The sequence below is a fragment of the Balearica regulorum genome, chromosome 12, assembly GCF_011004875.1.
Source record: "Balearica regulorum gibbericeps isolate bBalReg1 chromosome 12, bBalReg1.pri, whole genome shotgun sequence".
NCBI lineage: Eukaryota > Metazoa > Chordata > Aves > Gruiformes > Gruidae > Balearica > Balearica regulorum.
Genome location: NC_046195.1, coordinates 20,313,881 through 20,335,710, shown reverse-complemented (window position 1 = coordinate 20,335,710; position 21,830 = coordinate 20,313,881). Strand labels below are relative to the sequence as shown.

Genomic DNA, 21,830 nt, shown 5'->3' with positions numbered 1-21,830 from the left:
CATGCAGGAGCAAATGGGCGGCAGCAGGGTACTTGCCCGGCACGGCCCCGCTGTTTCAGGACGCGTGCTTCTGTCTCCCAGGGGACATCAACCCACCCGTGTTTGCAGCTCTATCCCGCACGCACAGCTCTTAATTGCCGACTTCTTCTCCTTAAATAATGAGGAAAGCCACAAGCAGATAGTTAGCTGCCACCTTTAGCCCAAGCAAACATCTGTAACTGAGTTATAAATCCTTAAAATTGAGTTTTTAATGGAAACATTAAAATAGCCTTTATCTATTAGCGATAGGACTGCGCTGGGGTAATTTATCATCTTGTTTCTTGCTCCTCCAGCCACACCTTATTAGTTCCTGAGCTAATGAGGGGATATTTATCCTAGGCTCTCACGGAGCAAACACCCAAGCCCCAACAGCGCTGCGGAAGCGAGGAGATGCTGTGCATCCCGCATCCGACCGATGTGCTGCCGGGGTGAGCAGGATCATCCCCAGCCTTGGCCAGGGAGGGATTCTCAGTGGTTTAAGAAATGCCCGAATCCAGTTTTTATAGTGGCCGGGAGCCTTTTGCCGGGATGACGTTCTCTTAGGAGGATGGCAAATAAAGAAGTTGGGTGTTCAGGTTCTGCTTGTGGAAATCTTGGTAGTTGCTTGTTTGAGAGCAAAGGGAAAGCGTGGGGGGGTTTTGCAGTCTGAGGGAGTTGTGATATGCGGTGAGCTCTCGCTCTGCTGGGAAATGCCATCAGGTGTTAGATGTGAATTGCTGTAGTGTCATTTTTGTGCCTGGCCGTGTCCTCGTGCAACCATGCTGGCTCTAAACCCGCTTTCCTCCGGCGCAGCCCTGCCCGGGCATCGTGGGGATGCAGGTTTGGACCAGAACCGAGCAGCCTTTCTCAGCACCCATGGCTGCAACGCTCGGGGTGCGGGATGCAAGGGAGGTCTGTCTCCTCGTCTGTTTACCCCAAGCGAAATCGTTGCTATGTCTCCACACGCCTTCGGCGATCGGCGCCTGGTTTTATTCCTTCGATTAGTGATTTAGGAAAGCCGGGGTTGCATGCGGCAGGGCTGGTCCTTGGAGACAGGTGGATTTTAGTGTTGGAAAGCCAGACGGTCGCTGCCTGCGCTGAGCACGTGGGCTGGGATGCTGCTGCCTCGGAGATCCAGGAAACCCTGGAAAGCGGGACTGGAGATGCCAGCAGCAGGCTTGGTGGGCTGGTGAGCTGGGTCGAGCTCTCCATGATGCGGGGCAGGGCAATAATTCCCTTTGCAATTGCACTTTTTCTTGCCCGCGAGCTCCAGACAGCTCTATTAAATCTTTGCTAAGGAAATACCCACCCAGTTTGGCTGGGAGGCAGCCCAGATAATGAAAACTTTCATAAAGTAGGGAAAGAGCCTGACTTCTTAGCCTGTGTATCCAGCGGCAGGGTCAGCTCAGAGACCCTCTGCCCCAGGGGGAGGGCGAGACAGGTAATAAACCATCCCTCGCCCCGCGGCGCTTAAAACCCACGATAAATCCCAGTGAATTCCTCTGGAGCAAAGCTGCTTCTTCTTTTTTATTATTATTATTATTATTATTATTATTATTATTATGGTTATTTTTTTGTGGAGGAAACCACCGGAGAGCAGTGGGAGGGAGGTAAACACCAGATCTGCCCAGGCTAGTGCCGAAATCTCTCTGTCCGTGGCAGGAGTAGCTGCGGGGAGGATGGGGCTGCTCCGTTGCCGCGTGCTTCCATCGCCTGCCAAGCCCGGCAGCGTGCCGCTCTCCCCGGAGAGCCCTGCCTTGTGGGGCAGGGAAGAAAACCAGCCACTTCATTTCCTGCCCCGAACCCCCTTGGGTCACCAAACCCCTCTTTTGGGATGGTAGCACCCTGTCTGTGAACCCCCACGGGGCTGGGTTATTCCTGGGGACCCTGGCAGCAGTTCGGATGGAGGAGCGATGCTCGCCCCCGCACCGTCGGCTTCGTTAGGGGCCCCTCGTTGGCACCGTGGCTGCTGCCGCCGGGTGGGATTTTCCCCCCGGCTCCGGGGAGGTCTGGGTGGCTGGCACACGCCTCCCGCCCCCCCCAATTCCCGGTGCGCTCCCGCAGCTCTACCCGGTGGGGACGGCTCCGTCAGATGTTCCTGCCAAGTGATGGGGAGGGAAAAGGCTGAGATTAAAAAATAAAAAACAAACAAAAGGAACATAAAAGATAGGCCGGGGGGAGGTTTCTGATGGTTTGGGGGGGGGGAGTCGTGAAGGGCTTTGTGGGCTTGGGGTGAGGGAGATGTGGGTTTTGGGGGTTTTCTGCCGGTTCCTCCCGCGGGGCCATCCCTGCACCCCAGAAAGCGCCGCGCCGGGTGTTGCCGCCTGGTCCCGGGGCTCTGAGCACCCCAGAGGTTTTCCCCCAGGAGAACCCGTGGAAGATGCCAAAATCCCCATCGCCGGAGGCTCTCCCATCCTCGTGGGGAGTCGCTGCCTGTAAAACTGGGGCTGGCCGAGCCCAGGGGCACGTTTGTGGGGGCTGAGCCAGGGGGCTGAGCGCTGGACAGGATGGGTCCCATCCACCCTAACCAAACCCTACCTTCTGACCCAAAAATCAGGCATCCCAGCGCCGGGGGGGCGGGGGCTGCCCCCTCCTCCCCATGCCAAGACATCCCAGTCAAACACCTCCCCTCACCCCCCATCCCCTCTCTGCCCGCAGGGCCGCAGGGGCTTGGGGTCCATTTTCGTCTGGGCATCGGGGAACGGCGGCAGAGAGGGTGATTACTGCTCCTGTGACGGCTACACCAACAGCATCTACACCATCTCCATCAGCAGCACCACCGAGAACGGCTACAAGCCCTGGTACCTGGAGGAGTGTGCCTCCACCCTGGCCACCACCTACAGCAGCGGGGCTTTTTATGAGCGGAAAATAGTAAGTTTTACCCCGACATCGAGTGGGACAGCATCCCCTCGAAGTTTTCTGCGTGGCTGGGCTGGATGATGGCTCGGTTGTAAGAGCCGGGCTTTGCTTTTAGCCCTGCAGTGGGTTTTGCTCGTGCTTTTTTATGGTGGGGCCAAAATTGCTGTGGTCCTTGGGAAGAGCTCAGGGATGTGGTGTTTTCCCTGGTAAATGGGTGAAAGGGCTGGAGGTTTGCAAAAATACCCGTGCAAATATTTACCTGTGCCCCAAAGTGCTTGCTCACTGTCCCTTGCTTAAAAAAAAAAAAAAAAAATGGGATTTTTGAGGATTTTTCAGGCTGAGGGAGAAAAAAAGAGGGAGGATGGAGGCGTTTGGCAGGGATGTGGCAACCTCAAACAGGAAGCAGAGACTTTTTGGAGGCCAAGAATTGCCTGAAAGCGGGTCCACGTGTGGATCAGCCTGGATTTCCCTGCTGCCCAGGCTGTATTTGCCCTGTCCCAAGAGCTGCCGTGGTCTCATCACAGCAAGGCCTTTCGTTACCGATGTCCCCGTGCATCATCCGAACCTCGGGCAGTAAAACACCCCCCACTGGCACGGTGCCTTACCCGAGCTGGGAGGGAGTTTTCCCCCCAAATTAGTTTTCTTGACAAAAAATGTGGGTTTTTTACAAGTCAATTTTTTTTTAATTTAATTCAAGAGTGATTTGTTTGGACCCTAAAAGATTAATTTCCAGAGTCCAAGTGCCTCACTGGGGCTGTTTTCATGGCACTACAGAGCGTTTGCATGGCTGAGGCCAGCACCAGCCCAGGGCTGCTGGAGCATCACTGGGTGAAAAATCAGCTTCCAGGGGCACCTCGAGGAGAAACTGGGTGGCACATCCTCCCTCCTTCAAAAAAATCACTAGATTAACTCAAAACCCGGGAGCCTTTTAAAAATGTAACTCACTGAGCATCTTTTTGCCCACATCCTCTCTCCGAGCTTTTGGCACCCAAGCATCGTGCTCTTCCTTGAAATAAAAAAGCTGGAAATTGCCTTTTTTTTTTTTTCTTTTTTTTCCCCATGCGAATGGAAAATCCTGCCCGATGCCAGGAGCTGGAGCTTTTAAGGAAAATGTTTAATATGGCACAGCTGAACGTGCACCCATGGGTGCGTACCCATGCCAGCCCTGCCTTGCTCACACCACTCCATCCACGGCTTTTCCTCCAGCTGACCCAGAGCAAAACTGAACATTTTTCGCCTTTCAAATAGTTTTTGCACCTTTGAGCAAAGGAAAATGTAAGCAGGGGTGTTTTCCTATGTGCCAAATGTCTCCGCAGCCCATTTTTTGGGGCTCAGAGCACCCCAATGGCAGGAGAGCCGCAGCAGGTTTGGGTACCCGCAGGCTCAGCTCCCCGCTGGCAGCATCCCAAGGAAATCTTGGGGCGGAGGGGGGGGGGTGTCGATGGGGTAACGCCGCGCCAGGAGCATCTCCAGCAGCGCAGGGCTACAGCTTCTCTCTCCGCAGGTCACCACGGACCTCCGGCACCGCTGCACAGACGGCCACACCGGCACCTCCGTGTCCGCTCCCATGGTCGCAGGCATCATCGCCTTGGCTTTGGAGGCAAAGTAAGTGTAACCTCGCCGCCGGCTTGCAGGGGGATGTTTCCACATTTAGTACCCTGCGAGCAAAACCAGGAAAAAAAAAGGCGGGTTTTGTTTTTTTTTTTTTTCCCTCTGGAGCAACTCAAACTGGGGCAAAGTTATTCTGAATCGCTCCTTTTTGGCAAGGTTTGATACAGTGTTGTTTTGCATCTAATCTTTCTGCAGGTGTTTTATTGAGCTAATTCTTCACTTGTTGCCATCTGTTGAAAAGTTGGGGTTGGTGAGATAAGTCAGGCTTTTCATTTGGTGCATTGAAACCGCTGACAGCCGGCTCCGACAGGAGTTTTATAAATACTTCCTGGAAAAAAAAGTGTCAGAAAACATCACGGAAAATGGAAAATGTCTGTAGAAGTGATGGGTTTCAGCAAGTGTTTCATTTCTGAGGGAAAAGGACTATTTTTGCATAATGTCGAAAAACCCACACGCGTGACCAGCGGCGACACGCTCCCCGGTTGAAAGGAGCTGCTTGTCCCCATCCTGGTCCCATCCTGGTCCCCCAGCCCGGGAGGAGCCCTGCAGGGGACCAGGCTCACCCCTTGGGCATCCCCACGTTGCTCCGTGGAGCATCTTCTCATCAGCTTCACGCTATTATTATTATTGTTATTGTTTTTATGGGGTGGGAATGAAAATAAGGGCTTGAATAAGCCGCAGGGCAGCGGTGTGCTCGTGTTTGGGGACAGTGATCACAGCGTGTCGGCTCCAGTCCCTCTCCTCCAATTTAATCCCAGCGCCCAGGTCGGGTGAGCATGTTTCCGGAGATGCCATTTTCATTACAAATATATTAAGAGCTTTAGATGTAATTTTTGAATTGTTTAGCTGAGGCATAAAACGCAACATTAAGTACCAGAGCTTGGTGCTCAGACACTGCATTATGACAAGAAGGAATAAATTGAATTTCTTTTCTTAAATGTTGCTCGAGAGCAATATAAATCCCAGCTCGAGACGCTGAAGAACTGACTGTAAGAAAAACACGGAAAATTCTTCAACAATATCCCCGGGCTGGGGTTTTGCAGGGGGGGGCTCAAAAGCACACGGCGCTCAGTGTCCAGCACCCTGACACACAAACTTCGTGTAAACCCAGCCTGGGGGGGTGGTGGTGGTGTTGGAAACACTTTGAGTTTCATTTTTCTGTTAAACGGGCAACCCACGGGTTTTTTCCAGCAATTTTTGCTGTTACTCCTATAAAGGGAAGATTTGCTCAGCAGCGTGTATCAGCAAGCTGCCGAGCCTGGTACCCTGCCTCAGGATGTGCTTCGTTCTCGATTTCCTACAAGAAAATGGGGAAAACCTTCCTGATTTGCTCCAGTTATACCCCGGAGCAGGAGAGCTAAATACCCTCAGCCAGAAATAAATCCTGCAACGCCTGTGGGCACGTGGCATCCCTCCCTGGGGCACCCCACTCTGCGGGGGCACCCCAAGTGCTGGCCAGCATTTAAATCATCGATTCATGCTCTTTTGGAGCAGGAAAGAGGTTTTGGGTTTGTTTTTTTTTTTAACCCAGTGGGGGTCCCTGCTGCTGCTGGGAAGACTGGGAGCAGCAGAGCCGTCCCATGAGCCTCGTGTTGTTGCAGCCCCCTGCTCACCTGGAGGGATGTCCAGCATCTTCTGGTCAAAACTTCGCGGCCGGTGCACCTGCGAGCGGCCGACTGGAAGACCAACGGCGCGGGGCATAAAGGTGAGGGGCCGTGGGGGCGGAGGTGGCATGGCAAAAATGGCCACCCAAGGGAAAATAAAGGTCCCCAGAGCTTCACTCGTGGGAGCGTCCACCCTGGATGGCTGCTCTCAGCTGGCTTGGGGGGTCCAACCATCAGGTTGTTGAGCAGAGGGAGGAGAGGGCAGTAATTAGTGGGGTGAGATGCTTGGAAGCCTTGCTTGGTGGAGGCTTGGAAGCCTTGTTTGGTGGAGGGTCTCCTGAGCTGCTCCCTTCGGTGGGCTGCTCCCGGCAGTGGGTTTTCCATGGCGCCAATGTGGATTTGGGGTGTAACTTGGGCAGGGTGTTGGTGCTCCACATGTTGGAGCACCTCATACCCCGGCGGGGTCAACTCCACGCCTTCCCCAGCGGTTGGAGGATGCTCCACCAGGTGCTGAGCAGGAGCTCCTGACCCCAGCTTAGAAGGCAGTGGGTTTCTCTGAGTCTTCTCTCTTTCCAGTTAGCCATCTATATGGCTTCGGTCTGGTGGATGCAGACGCTATTGTGGTTGAAGCCAAGAAGTGGAAGGCAGTCCCTCCCCAGCACGTCTGCGTGGGAAGCCTGGACAGGGTGCCCAAGTGAGTGTTGTGGGGTGGGGAGGCTCTCCCAGGGCAGGTGGCTGCTTGGAAGGAGCTTTGGTGGTGCCAGCTCTGGCAATGCGAAGGCTCAGCCACTGTCCCGGCATTTGGAAATCAAAATTAGGAGTCAAGGTGGCTGGGACGAGCACATGTATGGTGAGGTGATGTTCATGGATTTTATGGTCAGAGTGACCTGCGCCATCCACCCTGAGGTCTGTTTATTGACCTAGAAGTGCCCAGCCGGGGTCTGTGCCTATGGTCCAGCTCAGAGCAGGTCCCATGGGGGCTCTCCAGGACCAGCTTTAATGGCAGGTGATTTATTTTTGCCCTTTCTGTGCTTTTGCTTCCAAGATGGATCATCAGCAGGGGATTTTTGAGGGTTGGTGGTGCCATTTTGGAAATGGCTTAGGGAGACCAAAACCAACTGGCCTGCTGGGTCCTACCTGAGCAGTGATGTGTTGGGCTCTCCTCCCTCTTCTCCCAAACACCTCGTCTTGATGGAAGACACCAAAAAATGGGGCTTTGTTGCAAGATTTCCCAAATTCCCAGTGTCTGGGCTCTCTTGGAATTTGGCTTCAGGTTCAAACCAGCTTAGCTCGTCCTTGGTCGGTCTGTCCCTGCTAGGTTAAGGGGTGGGATCAGGGATCTGACCAAATGGACCCTCTTGCTTTACCACTACCTGGCTGTAGAGCAAGAGAGTTGTTCATCAGAAAAGCAGTTCCTTTGGAAGACTCACGTATGCAAAGCAGGAATGAATTTGGAGCCAAGTGTGTTCATGAAACTATTTATCTGATACAGACACTAATTACAATCCCAAGAGGAATGCTGCGCTGATAATTATAATAAAGCAGCGCCCTTGCAGCCCATAAGGCATAGATCTCAGAAGCAGTTCAAACCCATCTCATTACAATCGAGCAGTTCAGCAAATTCCCGTGCTAGGACACTGTATTGCAATGGAGGATGAGGTAATTTCTGCCGTGAAGCAGTAAGAGACAAGGTTCAAATATAACTGGGCTTCCACGCTGCGGGGAACCAGGCAGCGCTGCTGTCCCCGACACGACGCTCTGCCCGTTGCCGGCAGGTACATCCGAGCGGATCACGTTCTGCGCACCAGCACCCTCAGCAGCGCCTGCGCCGAGCACCGCGACCAGCACGTGCTTTACCTGGAGCACGTCGTGGTGCGGCTCAGCATCTCGCACCCGCGCCGCGGCGACCTCCAGATCAGCCTCGTCTCTCCGGCGGGGACCAGGTCGCAACTTCTCGCCAGGAGGTAAGAGCGGCCGGAGCCAGCGCGCGTCTGGGCTGGGCAGCATCCGCATTTAGGGGGTTGCTGCAAGTTTGCTCAGGTTTTTTGGGAAGGCGGGGGGCATGCTCAGGCCCCAGCTGCAGGAGGGCTCTGTGCAAGGGTGGGTGCATGCAAGGCTCCCTAAAATCCTTTATTACCTGTCTACCTTTTCCAATTAAATAAGTCATTCAAAGTCATGCTTCTTGATGCACGGCATTACCCTTGCAGGGTGTTTGACCACTCCAACGAGGGGTTCAAGGGCTGGGAGTTCATGACCGTCCACTGCTGGGGGGAGCAGGCGGCGGGGGAGTGGACCCTGGAGATCCACGACACGCCATCCCAAGTGCGCAACCCCGCGGTGCAAGGTAAGGGTCCTCCAGCGCCCCTGTCCCCCCGGCGCCTGCCGGTCCCCCTCACCCCCAAAGCTCTTTGCAGGCTGCTTTGCGTGGCCGTAACTTTTGCTGTGTGCTTTATGGTCTTCAGCAAAACTGTATTGCCCAAATTTTTCAAAAATGAGAATAAAACTTCAGCTCTTAGCACAGGAGGCTGCCGGTCTGGCTGAGCCGGGAGTGGGTTTTTCTCCCAGCAGCAAACACACTGCAACCGAGAGCCAGGTTTCCAAAATTAAACCGTAATGAGTCAAAATGAGGAAACCCGAGAGCTGTAATTGTTGTTTGTTTGTTTTTGCATCGCTGCTGGGACATCTGGCGTGTGGGCTGGTTGTGCAACGGCGCAAGGGGATGATGCCCCTTGGGCTGCGGACAGACAGACATCCTCCCCGGGCTGCCACCGCGCTGCACGGGCAGGGGGTGGTCGGGCTCAGCCTGGCCCCCTGTGTGTCCCCAACTCTGCCGTGTCCTCCCGTCTCCCCGGCTTGGCCGCCTGCTCCCTGACCCCTTCCTGGCAAAGGAGCCAGGCTGGCGGGATCCGGCCCCGCCGGGAAGGGGCAGCCGCCTCGCCGGCTGGTGGCAACGGGGCACGAAGCATCCTGCCTGGGGCTGGCGCGCGTTGCGGGGGTGTTAAAATCCACACGCTCATTGATAGGAAGCCAGGAGTATATTAAAAAAACCTCTCCCACACAACTTTCTGGCAGGAGGCGCACGTGGGGGTTCATTGTGCAGAAAGGGTTTCTGTTTGCTGCCTTCACCCTCTCTGCTTCAAACCCGGTGCAGACCGGGAGGAAAAAGAGGGACGATGCTTCCAGCCCGCAGCAGGAACGAGTATTAAATGTTAATTTAAGATCATTAAATTAAACCAATTAAATTGGTTACTTTAATACCACTTAAATACCCTGAGTGTCCTGTCACTGGCACTGCTGCACCCCCAGCATCAGCCCCATGCAACCCGGGCTTTCCTCGCGTGGGACATTTTAGATTTAAAGCAAATTTAATTCTTGCAGCGGATGCGCGTGGCTGGGCCCTTCTCTGGCTGCGGCCACCCGAGCTCGCCCCTTCGCCGGCTCCACACCGGCGCTGCTCGCTTGCAGCAGGTGCATCCTCGCAGCCCTTTCGGAGACCCAAGGGATTTGGGCGTTGGAAATTTTAAGCCTTTGCTGGAAACGCAGGGATTAGTAGTTAAAGCCAAGCGTGCCATGGAAGTGACTCGCGTTGATGGGGAATTGAAAGAAAAATAGCACTGGAAAGAAGCAGCAGGATTCTTTGGACCCCCTCCCAAAAGCGGCATGGATTGGGGTATGGGTGTCAGGCCGTGGAGGGTTCCCAGCCCCTGGGTGCAGCGCAGACTCCGGTGGCCCCCCACGGTGTTTCGGGGGACACAGAGCTCAGACCTCTGACATGTCGCATAGGAGGGTAGCTGGAACAAGAGCAGCAAGAAATAATCTGGTGTGTGCCGGGAGGCTTTTATCAGACAGAAATAATCCTTCATTATGGAGCTTTTAAAGTTAATGGTTCTCTCCGCATGTTGGGCATGAAGGCATGATGATGCTGTGGTTCGTCAGATGAGTTATAGAATAAAAAAAACCCTTGCAGGTGTCTTAAACGGCTGCATTTGTGCAGGCTGGGAGCTCAGGGGCTCATGAACATTTCTGGGTGTTCATTGTTTGCTTCTGCATTGCCGTGCCAGCGGTGAGGCCCTGATGGTCCGGTCCATCCTCCTCCTGCTACCCCCAAAGCCGGGTCCCCTGGGGAGGAGCGGGACGGGGAGCGGGATGGGTGACATTGTGCCTTCCTCACAGGGAAGCTGAAGGAGTGGAGCCTCCTTTTCTACGGAACGGCCGAGCACCCCTACACGGCGCTGGGCAGCCCCCAGTCCCGCGGGAGGACGCTGGAGGTGCCGGCATCGGAGATGGAGCCATCGAGAGCCGCCTTCCTGCAGAGCCAGGTGGAGGTGGCAGAGGAGGAAGAGGAGTACACGGGTAAGCATCGGTTGAGCTGCAGCATTGTCCCACCCAATGTACCCCAAAAAATGTGAACCCAGATAAACTGGGGGACCCACGAGGCCTGATCCTGCCCGGGACCAAGGCGGGCTGGGAGGAGCGGTGCCTGCGGCTGGCATGGGCAGCGGGATGGTGAAATTAGAAGGTAGCAAACGCCCCATCCCAGCGCTCCCGCCACAAATTGGTGGTGCAGCTGTCTGAGGAGTAAAAAAAGCTCCTCTGCCCACCTTCCCCCTCGTCCGGTGCGGGCACAGGCAGGCGTCCCTGCCGGTCCCCAAGGAGCGGGGCCGGCCCCTCTTTCAAAGCTGCTCCTGCACCAGGGAGTTCAGCCGGGGTATGGCTGGCTGGGATTCATGCTGGGGAGGATGAGCTGGAGGGGAGGCGAGCACCCGGAGCCATGCAGCTCCATAGGATAGATAGGATGAGATAGATAAGATCTGGAAGATACAGATACAGGATAAGATAGGTGGAGGGTCCCCAGCCTCTTCCCCGCGTCCGTGGGTCAGGGAGGGTGTGCTCAGAGCATCCTGGCAGTGGGGTCTGGGGGATGCTCAGCCTCTCCCCGCACTGAGCCGGTCTCTCCCTTCCCAGGTCCGTGCCACCCCGAGTGCGGCGACCAGGGCTGTGACGGCCCCAACGCCGACCAGTGCTTGAACTGCATCCACTACAGCCTGGGCAGCGTGAAAACCGGCAGGTGAGGGGTGGTGGGGTGTCCCCACGGGGTCCCTGGGCAGTGCCTTTCCCCAGGGCTCGCACCGCAGCGTGGGTGATAGGTGTTTGCACAGAGAACGGAGCGTATGAGAGGGAAAATGGAGAGGGGAGGAGGCGTGGGGATCCCTGCCCTGGACCGCGGTATGATGAGGTGGGGGACACAGCTGGAGAGCCCTGGAGGACCCTGGCCGTGTAATCAGGCTGGGGAAGAAGCATTGACTTCACCGTCTGGGGTCACCCACAGCCAAGGGACAGCTCGCTGAGGTGCCAAATCACTCCTGGAATTGGGGGTTCCACTCCTCAATCTCTTGGGCTGGCACAGGGAAAGTTTACCCATAAATTGGGGTTGCTGGCCAAGAGAGTCCCCGGCTCTGTATTACAGAGCCATGACATTCAAGACACCCTAAATCTTAAGAAAAAGAAGTAAACGAGCTCAAATCGCCGCCAAGGCTGGGGGACACCCCAAACGCTGCAGGTGAGGGGACAGTGGCTGGTGCCTGACTGCCGGGAGGTGGCCGGCTGTTGGCACCAAAGCCCGGACGCTCTCGGTTCCTTCCCCAGGATGTGCGTGAGCTCGTGCCCCGCGGGGTTTTTTGGTGACAAAGGTGCCCGAAGATGCCGCCGGTGCTACAAGGGCTGCGAGCGCTGCATCGGGAGGGGACCGACCCAGTGCACGGCGTGCAAGCGGAGCCTCTACCATCACCAGGAGATGAGCACCTGCGTGGTGCTGTGTCCGCCCGGGTTTTACGCCGAGGAACGTAAGGATGTTTATCAGTTGCAAGCCGTAGCATGAGGATATGCAGGGGTTGCTTCTATATTAAGTGCTATGGGTGGAGAAAATACCTTGATTTTTGAGTATCGGCTTTGAATTTTCCTCCTCAACCCACTTTGCACAGCGAAGGGAGGAGGAAAACCTCTGGGTGTTTAGAGGATGGTGCAAAGCAGAGGTGCTCAACTCAGCTCTTAATTAGAAGACTGTAATTAATGATCCTAGCTGCTTGCAAAGGGTATTTCTTCTTAGCAAGCAATGACGGATAAGGTCATCTGCAATAGCAAGGACCTGTCGTGGAGCGGGGGGAACGTCCCTCTCGGCCCCGGGGAGCTGGCACTGGGGTGCAGCAGGGCTTTGCGGCTCCGACTGCCGCTTGCAAATCACTGTCTGGATTTTATTCTCCCTGCCTCACTTTGTTTTTTGAAAGGTCAGAAACGCTGTCTGAAATGTCATCAAAGCTGTAAAAAATGTGTCGGCGAAGCAGACAAATGTACTGCATGCAAAGAGGGATTCAGGTAAAATACCAGCACGGGAGGAGTTTATACCTGCAGCATTGGTACCTGCGGTTTAAATTTGGGAAAACCAATGGGAAATTAGAGAGTGAATTAGTTAAAGACCCAAGATCCTGCTTCCATTGTACTACAGCTGTGGCACGGAGCTGGGAATTTAAAAGCGGTGCTTTATGTCCCTTTCTCAGCTGAAAAGCATGATTTAAATTTAATTTCCTTTTGTCCAGCACTTGCCAGGGTGGTGGGGAAGTGCTGTGCTGCAGGCTCAGAAGTTCTCATCCAAATTTGGTGACCTGTGACAAGAGCAGCTCCTGGCATCACAGCATCTCAAATAGGGGAGAAAAAAGCAATGAAAACATTTACACTGCACGTTGCAAATCGCGTGTTTCCTCCTGAGTCTCGGGCGGCTCCGTCAGAGCCGTCCCAGCCAAATGGGGCTCTTGGTTTTGCTCACCTGGCAGGGCCGGTACCGGGCTGAGCTGCTCCAGGCAGGCTGAAAATCCTCCCTCCAAGTGCAGAAACCCTTCCCTCAGCTTCATCCTTGCAGGAAAATTTTTTCCGATGTACCTGTTGAGTAGGGCTAGGGTAGGATAGTGGTTTTCCAACAATGTGGGTGCGGGCAGGGCAGCTCCGACCCTGCGAGGAGCACTGGGTGCCTTTGCTGCTGGCCCCATGGCTCCGGCGGGATGCAGAGCCCAGCCATGCCGGTGAGCAGCAGCGGCACCGGGGAGGAGCTGTTTTCCATCCCCAAGCTCACGTGGAAGTACGATCCCGTAGCGCTTTGCTTCGCTCGGGGGCTGTGAGTGGGCCAGAGCCACAGTGTAGCAGCAGGGCTCTCTCAGACAAGGAAATTGGCGCTGCCAAAAGATTATCTACTCCCTCAGAAAAGCAAAAGTGGAGGCACTTGTCAGACATAATCCGCACGGCGCTTGCTTTTTATTGTCCAATATCCTTTTAAGTCAGGACTTCAAATCATCCCTGCCACGGTGAAGCAGCACCAGCCCAGCCACGGCACTGAACCAATTTCCTTTTATTCCGGGGAGCCTCACGGTGCAAAAGGTCTTTAGGAGAGCCTGGCTGGCTGCCCACGGGAAAAAATAATTTAATTTCCTCCTGGATACTTAATTAAGGAACCTGCAGCTGTCTGTTGGGTCCAGGCAGGACTTTAATTTCTCCTGAAGCGCTGACTGGCTTTCCGACACCTCCTGTGCTGTGAGCTGATGCTGCTGTAGGGCACCGGAGGATGTGGAGATGGGGACGGGCTGTGTCAGGTCCCCAGAGCCTGTAGCTTCGGGTGCAAACCTGCTCTCTGCTTTCCTGGCAGCCTGGCAGGGGAGAGCTGCGTGCCAGAGTGCCAGCCCACCATGTACCTCAGCCGGGAGCCCCGGCGGTGCGAGACCTGCTCTGCCAGCACAGGTACGTCCTTCGCCCCGCAGCATCCCCACGCAAAACCCCAAAACCCTCGCGCATCAAGAGCCGCTGCCCACCGTACCCACCCCGACCCAAGGCAGAGCGCGCCGGAGGGGAAGCAATCCCAGCTCTCCAGCACATCCCACGAGGTCCTGGGAATACGTTCATATTGGAAAGGTTTTTAGGGAGTTTTTACATTTTTATTAGAGCCATTCTTTATTTCCCGATCCCTCTGAAGCCAGGTGCTTTAGTTTAATAAGGTTGCGAGGGAGGCCATAAAACCCTCTCGGAGTGATGGAAGATGGCTTTGCAACGTATAAAAGCGTTATCCCAGCCGCCCCACAGGGCTGGGCTGGCCACTGCCGGCTTCCCCCCGCTGCCCGAAGTTGCTCGGTGTTCCCTTTAAATCCTGCCTTTTTCATTTCTTGAAAGTCCAATTATTTTCCATTGTTAATGTTTGCGTCTGCCCTCGAAATCATCATAGATCTGATGATAATATGATCTCTAGACAATTCATGTTCAGTGGTGTGAATCTCATCTATCATACATGGGCAATTTCCTAAGACTAAATCCAAAATATTTATTGATCTTGTTGGCAAGCGTGGAAGGGAACAGACTCTTAATCCCTTAAGAAAATTACTTCCCTTCTAATTCTTATTCCAGTCAGTGTAAATGTACTTCACCACAATTATTTTTCAAGCCTTTTTTCATCTCCTTTTCCTGCATAACCATTTCTCAAGCCCGGTGCATGGAAGGCCTCTAATAATACCACTTCCATCACCACGCTTTGCTGTCCAGCCGCAAGGCGTCAGAGCGTGGCCCTCTGCTTTCCCAGCTCCTTCCCTCCTCCAGCTCCTCCGCAGCCCAGTTTAGCATCTCTTTTTTCCACGTCTTACTCTGCATAGGGTGGGAAAGCTAAACCGGCGCACGCTTGGGAGCGGTGGCTGATGCCCCAGAGGGGATTTTGAGGTGCTGTACCCCACTGAGCCCCTGTGACCGGCTCTTGGCTCTGCAGAAGGGCAGGACGCTGGGTCCTGGCTGGGTTTTTTGAGGTGGGAGCTGGGTTTTTTTGGGGATGGGAGATAAGTTTTTTGGGGTGGGAGCCAAGCAGCCATGCAGGACCCTGGTGGCATGACAAGCAGCTTGCTCGTTCCCGGGCATGAACGGGGCAGAGCCCAGCCGGCGCTGCCCATCTCGTGCAGGGCTGCGGACGCGCTGGTGCAGCGTGGCTCCTGTCTCCGAAACCGCCCACGTTATCTGCCCTCTCCCCTGTCCCCGCAGGGCTGGGCGAGGAGGACTGCGCACCCTGTGCCCCCGAGGCCCCTGCACCCCACTGGCACTGCGTCCCCGCCTGCCGCGAGGGCTTCTACCCCGCCGACAGCCACGGGCTGCCCAACAAAGTCTGCAAGAGGTACGTTACCTCCCTAATCGCAACCGAAACAAAGCCGGGACCGATGGGGAGCGCTGGCAGCAATGGTAAAAAAAAAAAAAATGTGCTGAAAACAGCTCACAGCTGGAGCTGTTTACTAGGAAAATTAAAATAGGGATGAGGGAGCCAGGGCAGCCATGGGGCTGGACCCCACACGGCCCTGCCCTGTAGATTTTAACCTGCACGCTCCCCCGCCGGAGCCAGCCAGCCAAGATGTCTCAGGGCTACAGTGGAAGGGGCTCAGCCCTGACCCCAGGCTCTTTGGAGGAGGCGTGGGAGGAAGAGGAATGGTGATGTTTAGGCAAATATTCCAGCTTTCAATCAAACCTGCTCCGTTCGCCCTGCGGCCGTGTTGGAGGAGCGTGGCCCAGCACGGGGGCTGCACGCGGTAGACTGGGAGATGCCGGGAGGCAGCAATTTGCTCCCACTCGCTGGCACTCTGCGCTTTGAGTGGGGAGTGGGAGTGGATTCAGGCTCATTAAAGCGAACATGAAAGGAAAGGATTAAAGGTGACTTGGGAACACGTAGCACAGTGTTGTAGCACAGCCTGCCTGCCCAGGGTTTCACTCACCCACGCTGGCCATCCAGCAGGGAGGAGCAGGGGTCCACCATCCCTTCCCAGGGATTTCGGGTACGGTGTCTGCAAGCCACCATCCCCAGGTGGGAGGCACAGCTGGTGGGCTTTTCCCTGAGCAAATAGGTGGGAGCAGCACAGATTCCCCTTGCAGCCCTTTTTCTAACTGGGATTGCTGGGAAGAGAGGCACGTGTCCTGCTGAGCCTTCCCAACAGGCGAGCGCTTTTGGGATGTCACTAGCTATCACTGGGCATCCGGCTGGCACCACCAAGCTCATTTTTCTCAGGGCTTCAATAACTTTTCACGCTTCAGATTTGCTGTTTTCCACATCCTCCGGTTCAGTCTGGATGTCACAGTGCCGGCAGACACGTTAGCTGGCCGACAGCCCATTTTGGAAGGCCAGGGTCGGGGTGTCGGTGCCGATTCAGACCACGCCGGGGTCTCTTTCTCCAGGTGCGATGACCACTGCTCAGCTTGCGAGGGCTCCAGCGGAAACTGCCTCAGGTGTAAAGAAGGTTTCAGCCTCCTCGGTGGCTCCTGTGTAACAAATGAAACCTGTACCAACGGTAAGTAGTTGTGGCAGGACGACTGGCACCATAGTGCTTCCCTGGTAGCAAAAATGAGGGGTTTTGGGGATTCCCTTCAGAGCAAAAAGCTGAAAGTGCTGCAGGTCCTGGGCTTGCTGGGGCACGGCTGCAACGAGCTAGGCTCCGGCTGGATATCTGCCTGTTGCTCAAACGCATCTAAGCGTTTGTATTTCGTTACAGTTTAGTCTTGGGGCTAATTATCCCACTTGCTGCAAAGCTGCTTTATTCCTTCATTAAAACCACGTGAAAGATGCCCTTAAAAAGTGATTCCTTTTCAATTCTCTCTCCTCCAACACTGGAACGAATTGCACTGCCTGTTACGTGCAATATTTGTTTATTTAAAATGTTAATCTGCTCTCATTTTCTCTTGTTCCTTGCCTCGGCCTCCCAGCTGACAAGACTTTCTGTGAGATGGTGAAATCAAACAAGCTCTGTGAAAAGAAGCTGTTTGTGCAGTTCTGCTGTCAGACGTGTCTTATGGCCGGGTAAAGTTCAGCGGCCGCATCCATCCAGGACTTCCACCAACTGCCAGCCCAGTTTTGCCAAATGTTTAGGACGAAAGTTTATTTTTTCAGCTTTGGGAGAGTTTACATGGTGCTGTCAAGCATTCGCTCGTAAGTTTGATAGCTTTAATATCACTGTCAGCGCGTTTCTATAGCAATATGTTAAGCAGAGATTGGATTGTACCCTGAATGATCGAGTCCTGAAAGGCAGCAGACAAGCGGTGATATTAATACTCTCAAACACTCCTCGTGAGCAGGGACCGATGCATGATCCATGTACACACGCTTGGTTCTTCGCAGAAATCCTACTGATCTGCCCGCTCCGAGCAGCTGGCGGGAGCCCTCGCTGCAAAGGATGCAGGACTTCACACGTCTGCGAAGAGTGAGCCGTTTCTGGCTCAATTTTTGGTACCCTTTTCTGCTAGGTGATGGCTGATATAAACCTGCATTGTGAACGGCCGGCGCCGTGCTCTGTACATATGTAAAACGATGAATTAGGTGTTTCCCGGAGCGGTGCCCTAAAGCCCGCTCTGGCACTCCTGTTCGGATGCGGTCGGTAGCTGTTTCTCTCTGGCCGTGGCAATAACTGGAGATTTGAGGACCAAAGTGAGAGCTGATCCCCGTGGCTCTGCAGGCGTGTCAGCGCAGCGAGTCCGGCGGGGCTTTGTCCGGCAGGTAATTGCAGGCAGGCAAAACCCGTGTGCCTACAGGGAGTCTTACGGACTCGGGGGGGGGCTCGTCTGTATGGACCGGCCTGTGGGGTCACAGCCTTACCATGAAATGTATTTCCCTCCTGGAACTGCTAGTAAGTAAGTTGCTGATTAATTCAGTTCTGGAACGAGCTAGATCCTTCCTCTAAATGAGATGGTGTCCCAATTAATCTCTTCTGGCATTTTGCGTTACGATCCTTCCCCTGTTTTGCTGGGTATACCCGTCTCTCTCACAAAATCCTCCTGTCCATAGCAGTGATTTTTCTTGGGCATCTGTTTCCAAAAGAGACATTCCAGGGATCCAGCCAGGAAACTCGTAATTCTACAAAACCCTTCCCTGAAACAAACCTTTTCATGCTCTCTCTTAATAGTAAGTCATGTGGTGTTTATATAATTGTGTTTAAAATATCCTTGGCTATGTTGTTTTACAGATTTTTAAAAAATAACTTATACAATCCTTGTTTTTTCTCTGTAGACTATTTTTTATATGGGAGTGGGGAATCTTTTTGTGTCTTACGTCCTCCTTTTCTCCTCTCTGACCTTGCAGAGCCGCTCTTTGCACCAGATGTATGTAAACACTCTTTCCTGCGCTTCGTGTTCTGATTTTCATTGTTAATAGTTTTAACGAGTTAAACCTTTTGCCAATGAAATTCACAGTACGAATTGTCACCGGTTCCTCTTGGAGCTGGGATAATCCATGATTGGTTTCGGTTGCAACGACGCGCGCCCTGCCTGGGCTTGCCCGCTAGAGCTTACCTCAGCCAGGTAAAGAGAGGAGAGCCACACCGTCACCGGTCCTCACCTGCCTGGACTAAACCCAAGGAAAGATGGAGCTTTGGTGAACTGACCTTTAAGTTAATAAACTATTGATCTCCCCTGACAAATGAATCTGTGCTTTTTCCAAATTCGTGCAGTCTCCATCCCGACCAGAGGCAGGGCAGGGCAGGGCAGCGATGCACCTCATGGCTTTATTTTTCTGGACAAAGCAGCTGTCCCGGCCGGAGCTTCTGATCAGCCCAGAGCACCTGCGGGAGAAACGGCTCAGGAACAGATGAGCTGCATCTGCACAGACCTCGCATTTGGTCTCATAAAGGTCTTTTACCTTCAGAGGAAACTCGTATCCCAAATACCTGCGCCGTGCCAGGCTGGGCTGTCATCTCTAATGCACCCAGGGCCGTCTGGCTGGGGTTGGGGGCTGCACTTGGGCACGGCTGGGCGTAGTCTTTGGTTGTGGGGGGGGGGAGCGCAGAGGGGCTCGCTCCCCTTTCCCACCCGTACACGGAGAGTTCTGCGGTCCCCAGGGCCCCACCGCGGTTCACAGCAGCTGGGAACCACAGGGCCACCTTCCCCTTTGGCTGGCTGGGGAAGGAGAGGAGCCGCTGGTGTGCCGGGGAGCGGAGGGAGCTGCGGAGCCTTTTGTTTGTTGTGTTGGTTTTGCAATGTTTAACCATGGGCCAGGTGCCCAGGGTAGTGTCTGGATATCTGGAACTTTAAGTAAAAAGAAAAGAACAGAGCCCTCCCACGAGGGAAGATGATCTCTCAGAGCTGTGCTGCTGTGGGCTCCTGTGTCTTAGAGGTCTTCACAGATGATAAATGTGAATAAATCAGATGATTTATCATGTACAGTGATTCCTTCTGTTGCTCCAGGATTCCCCTTTCGGTCTCAGGCCAAACCACAGGTCAGAACTGGGGTGAAATGCTCCTGGCTTCTCCCCCTTCGGTTGTAAAATAACAAACTTTCGTTTCTCTTGCTGTGTCACACAGTCAAAAACTGGGAGCTGTGAATCAGGAGTACTGCGGCAGCTCTGCCTTTCAGTTCTCTGGCTTACAGCAGCCTGCCTCTAAATACTGCTCACTGGTATATTTAGATGTACTGAAATGCTAAAAAAAAAAGAAAAAAAATGTTTACCCTTACATCCTTGGCATAACCTAAAATACACACTGGGTGAAACAATGCAATTTAAGATGACCAGTCCCCAGCAGTCCCAGCTTTATCCCGCTTTCTGCTGCCCTCCAGCCTGGCAGGGAAAGAGAAACAAATTCTACACTTCAAGTTCATGCAACAGCATCAGCTTCCAGCATTTCCCGGGGCACTAACTCCCTCAGAAATCACTCTTGGAAGGTAATAAAATTCAGATTATTTATCCAAGCTATTGCAATGCTTGCTTGGAGCTATTAAAGTCTCGCCGACACTGGTATGCTCAAAGGATCAAAGTGGCTGTGTCTTCAAGATAAATACATATTTGGGCAATTTATTAAAGCCTGTTGCTCTATTGTCTCTTGGCATCAAAGACAAATCTGTAATAGCTGTTTTCTGGAAAATCTTCTTAGTGCAGCCTGACTCCTCGTTTGCTGTTTGGCTGTGAGGTTGCATCCACGGCCCTCTGCCATTTCGTAGTTGGCAGGTGGGGAACATACATCTTAAAAATCATTGCTTTGACTTTCCATTACAAAGAAAGGGCTTTTAAGAGCTCGTGTGCAGCATCTGAGACCAGGAATCTGTCTGCTCTCAATTACAATTCTATTACGGCTGTAGAGCTGAGGCATACAGCTGTATTGTGCTAAGGGAGAAAGGTTTGCCTTTAGTTTGGCCTTGTCAGAGGCAGGACCAGCTTTCCAGGAGGCTGAAGAGGGTTGCTCTCCTTTTAACAACTGCCTGAAATGACTAGAGACTCTGTTGTCTTTAACACCGCGTGATTCCTGAGTCACATAAAACACTGCTGCTAATTCTTCATTTCTGCTTCTGACAGCTCGCTCTCTTTTTCTTGCTCTCTCCTAACTGCTTTTAAACAGATGCAGATGTTATAAAAACTTGACTGTGTGCTTTCGTACACAGCTTTGGTGAGGGTGTTTTCAAAGTAGGGAGCACAGGAGCTGCCTGACCCCAGCTGCCACCTCTGCAGGGACTGACAGCCAGAACAGAGCCAGCTCTGACGCTGCAGTCCTGGGAACAAGCCAGGTGTCACTCTCAGGGTGATGCTGCTAGATGCTCCCAAAAGAAAAGTATGAGCCATCACTGTGTGGTGCCAAACATGGATGCAGCATTTAACCTATTATTGCATCCTCTGGGTTCACAGAAATGTCATGGCTGACGAAAAAAATCCTTTCCTCGATAGCAGTGGATCCAGAAATCATTCTGCCTCACCTCGCTCAGGGGGCCTTGAGGGCTGGGGAAGTATTTCTCCAGGGCTGCAGAAGCAGTTGCTTGGTGACATTCAGCAAGATTTGGGACCTGGGGGTGGTCAACCGCTTCCCTTTGCATGTCACCTTCAGTCCACATCATCCACACTGCGGTTCACCCTCCTGCAAAGCCCCACTGCCGCCAGCCGAGCCCTGCCAGCAGGGCCAAGCGCCTCGGCCGCAGCCCCCCGACACTGACGCTGAGCAGCACGCCAGCCTCAGACACAGGGACCTGCTTTACGTTGGAGTGGAGTTGCCTGGCTGGACACAGCAGGCTGAGCCATCTCAGCTGCCCCAGCTCTTCCTCGCTGTTCTCCAAATTCCTAAAGCAGGTAAGAGGGGATGTAGTGATGCTTGAAAGCACGTTTTATCTTGCAGGCAAAGGGTGAATGTCATGCCACAGCCTGTGGCATGTTCTCAGCCCAACGCAGCTTCCCAGGAGCAAATATGCGTGGAACTGTCAGAGCAAGTGTCTCAAACGCTGCAGGAGGAAGGTGTTTTTTGCAACCCTGTGTCCAGGAGCAAAGGCTGAGCTGCTGCTTGGATGGAGGAGAGAAAGCACCAAGAGCTGTAATTGTTGGGGGAAGCTGTCCTGCCTGTGTAGCAGGAAGGGAGCAGCATGTGTTAGAACAAGCACGGTCCCACCGGCTAAACGCACAGGAGCCAACTCTGTCCAAAGGAAAGCAGCTTGCTTGCTGCCAGTCATCTGCGCGCAGCAGGTTCCCAGCCTGTTCTGCCTCCATTTCTGCAGATTTACCCTGTGCTCGCAAACACCAGAAGCTGAGAGGGAACCTCTGGTGACATCGTGCTGCTTTAGGGTACTACTGACAGCAAAGCCAAGCCCCTACCGAGTTTGTTGATGGATGCGCTCAGGCACTGGGCAGGGTGCCGGCCCTGCCCGCTCCCCTCACCCGGCTGCAGGGAGGCCTGGGGGGGGACCAAGGGCAGCGCACCTCCCGGGGAGGGGAGCGGGGAGGA

General features: G+C 53.9%; 1 protein-coding gene across 1 annotated transcript in view; it reads left to right on the top strand.

Annotated features, from left to right (window-relative positions):
- The window catches only part of PCSK6 (proprotein convertase subtilisin/kexin type 6), a 36,953-nt gene extending 18,397 nt beyond the window's left edge, over positions 1–18,556 (top strand). Inside the window, exons 8-21 of the mRNA XM_075763925.1 lie at positions 2,677–2,889; positions 4,382–4,482; positions 6,090–6,193; positions 6,669–6,786; positions 7,868–8,056; positions 8,300–8,436; positions 10,266–10,445; positions 11,058–11,160; positions 11,739–11,935; positions 12,377–12,464; positions 13,783–13,874; positions 15,150–15,279; positions 16,326–16,438; positions 16,851–18,556. Of these exons, the coding sequence (XP_075620040.1) occupies positions 2,677–2,889; positions 4,382–4,482; positions 6,090–6,193; positions 6,669–6,786; positions 7,868–8,056; positions 8,300–8,436; positions 10,266–10,445; positions 11,058–11,160; positions 11,739–11,935; positions 12,377–12,464; positions 13,783–13,874; positions 15,150–15,279; positions 16,326–16,438; positions 16,851–16,948 (1,863 nt within the window). The 3' untranslated portion in view covers positions 16,949–18,556. The remainder of the gene's footprint in view (positions 1–2,676; positions 2,890–4,381; positions 4,483–6,089; positions 6,194–6,668; positions 6,787–7,867; positions 8,057–8,299; positions 8,437–10,265; positions 10,446–11,057; positions 11,161–11,738; positions 11,936–12,376; positions 12,465–13,782; positions 13,875–15,149; positions 15,280–16,325; positions 16,439–16,850) is intronic.
- Positions 18,557–21,830: the final 3,274 nt, after the last annotated feature.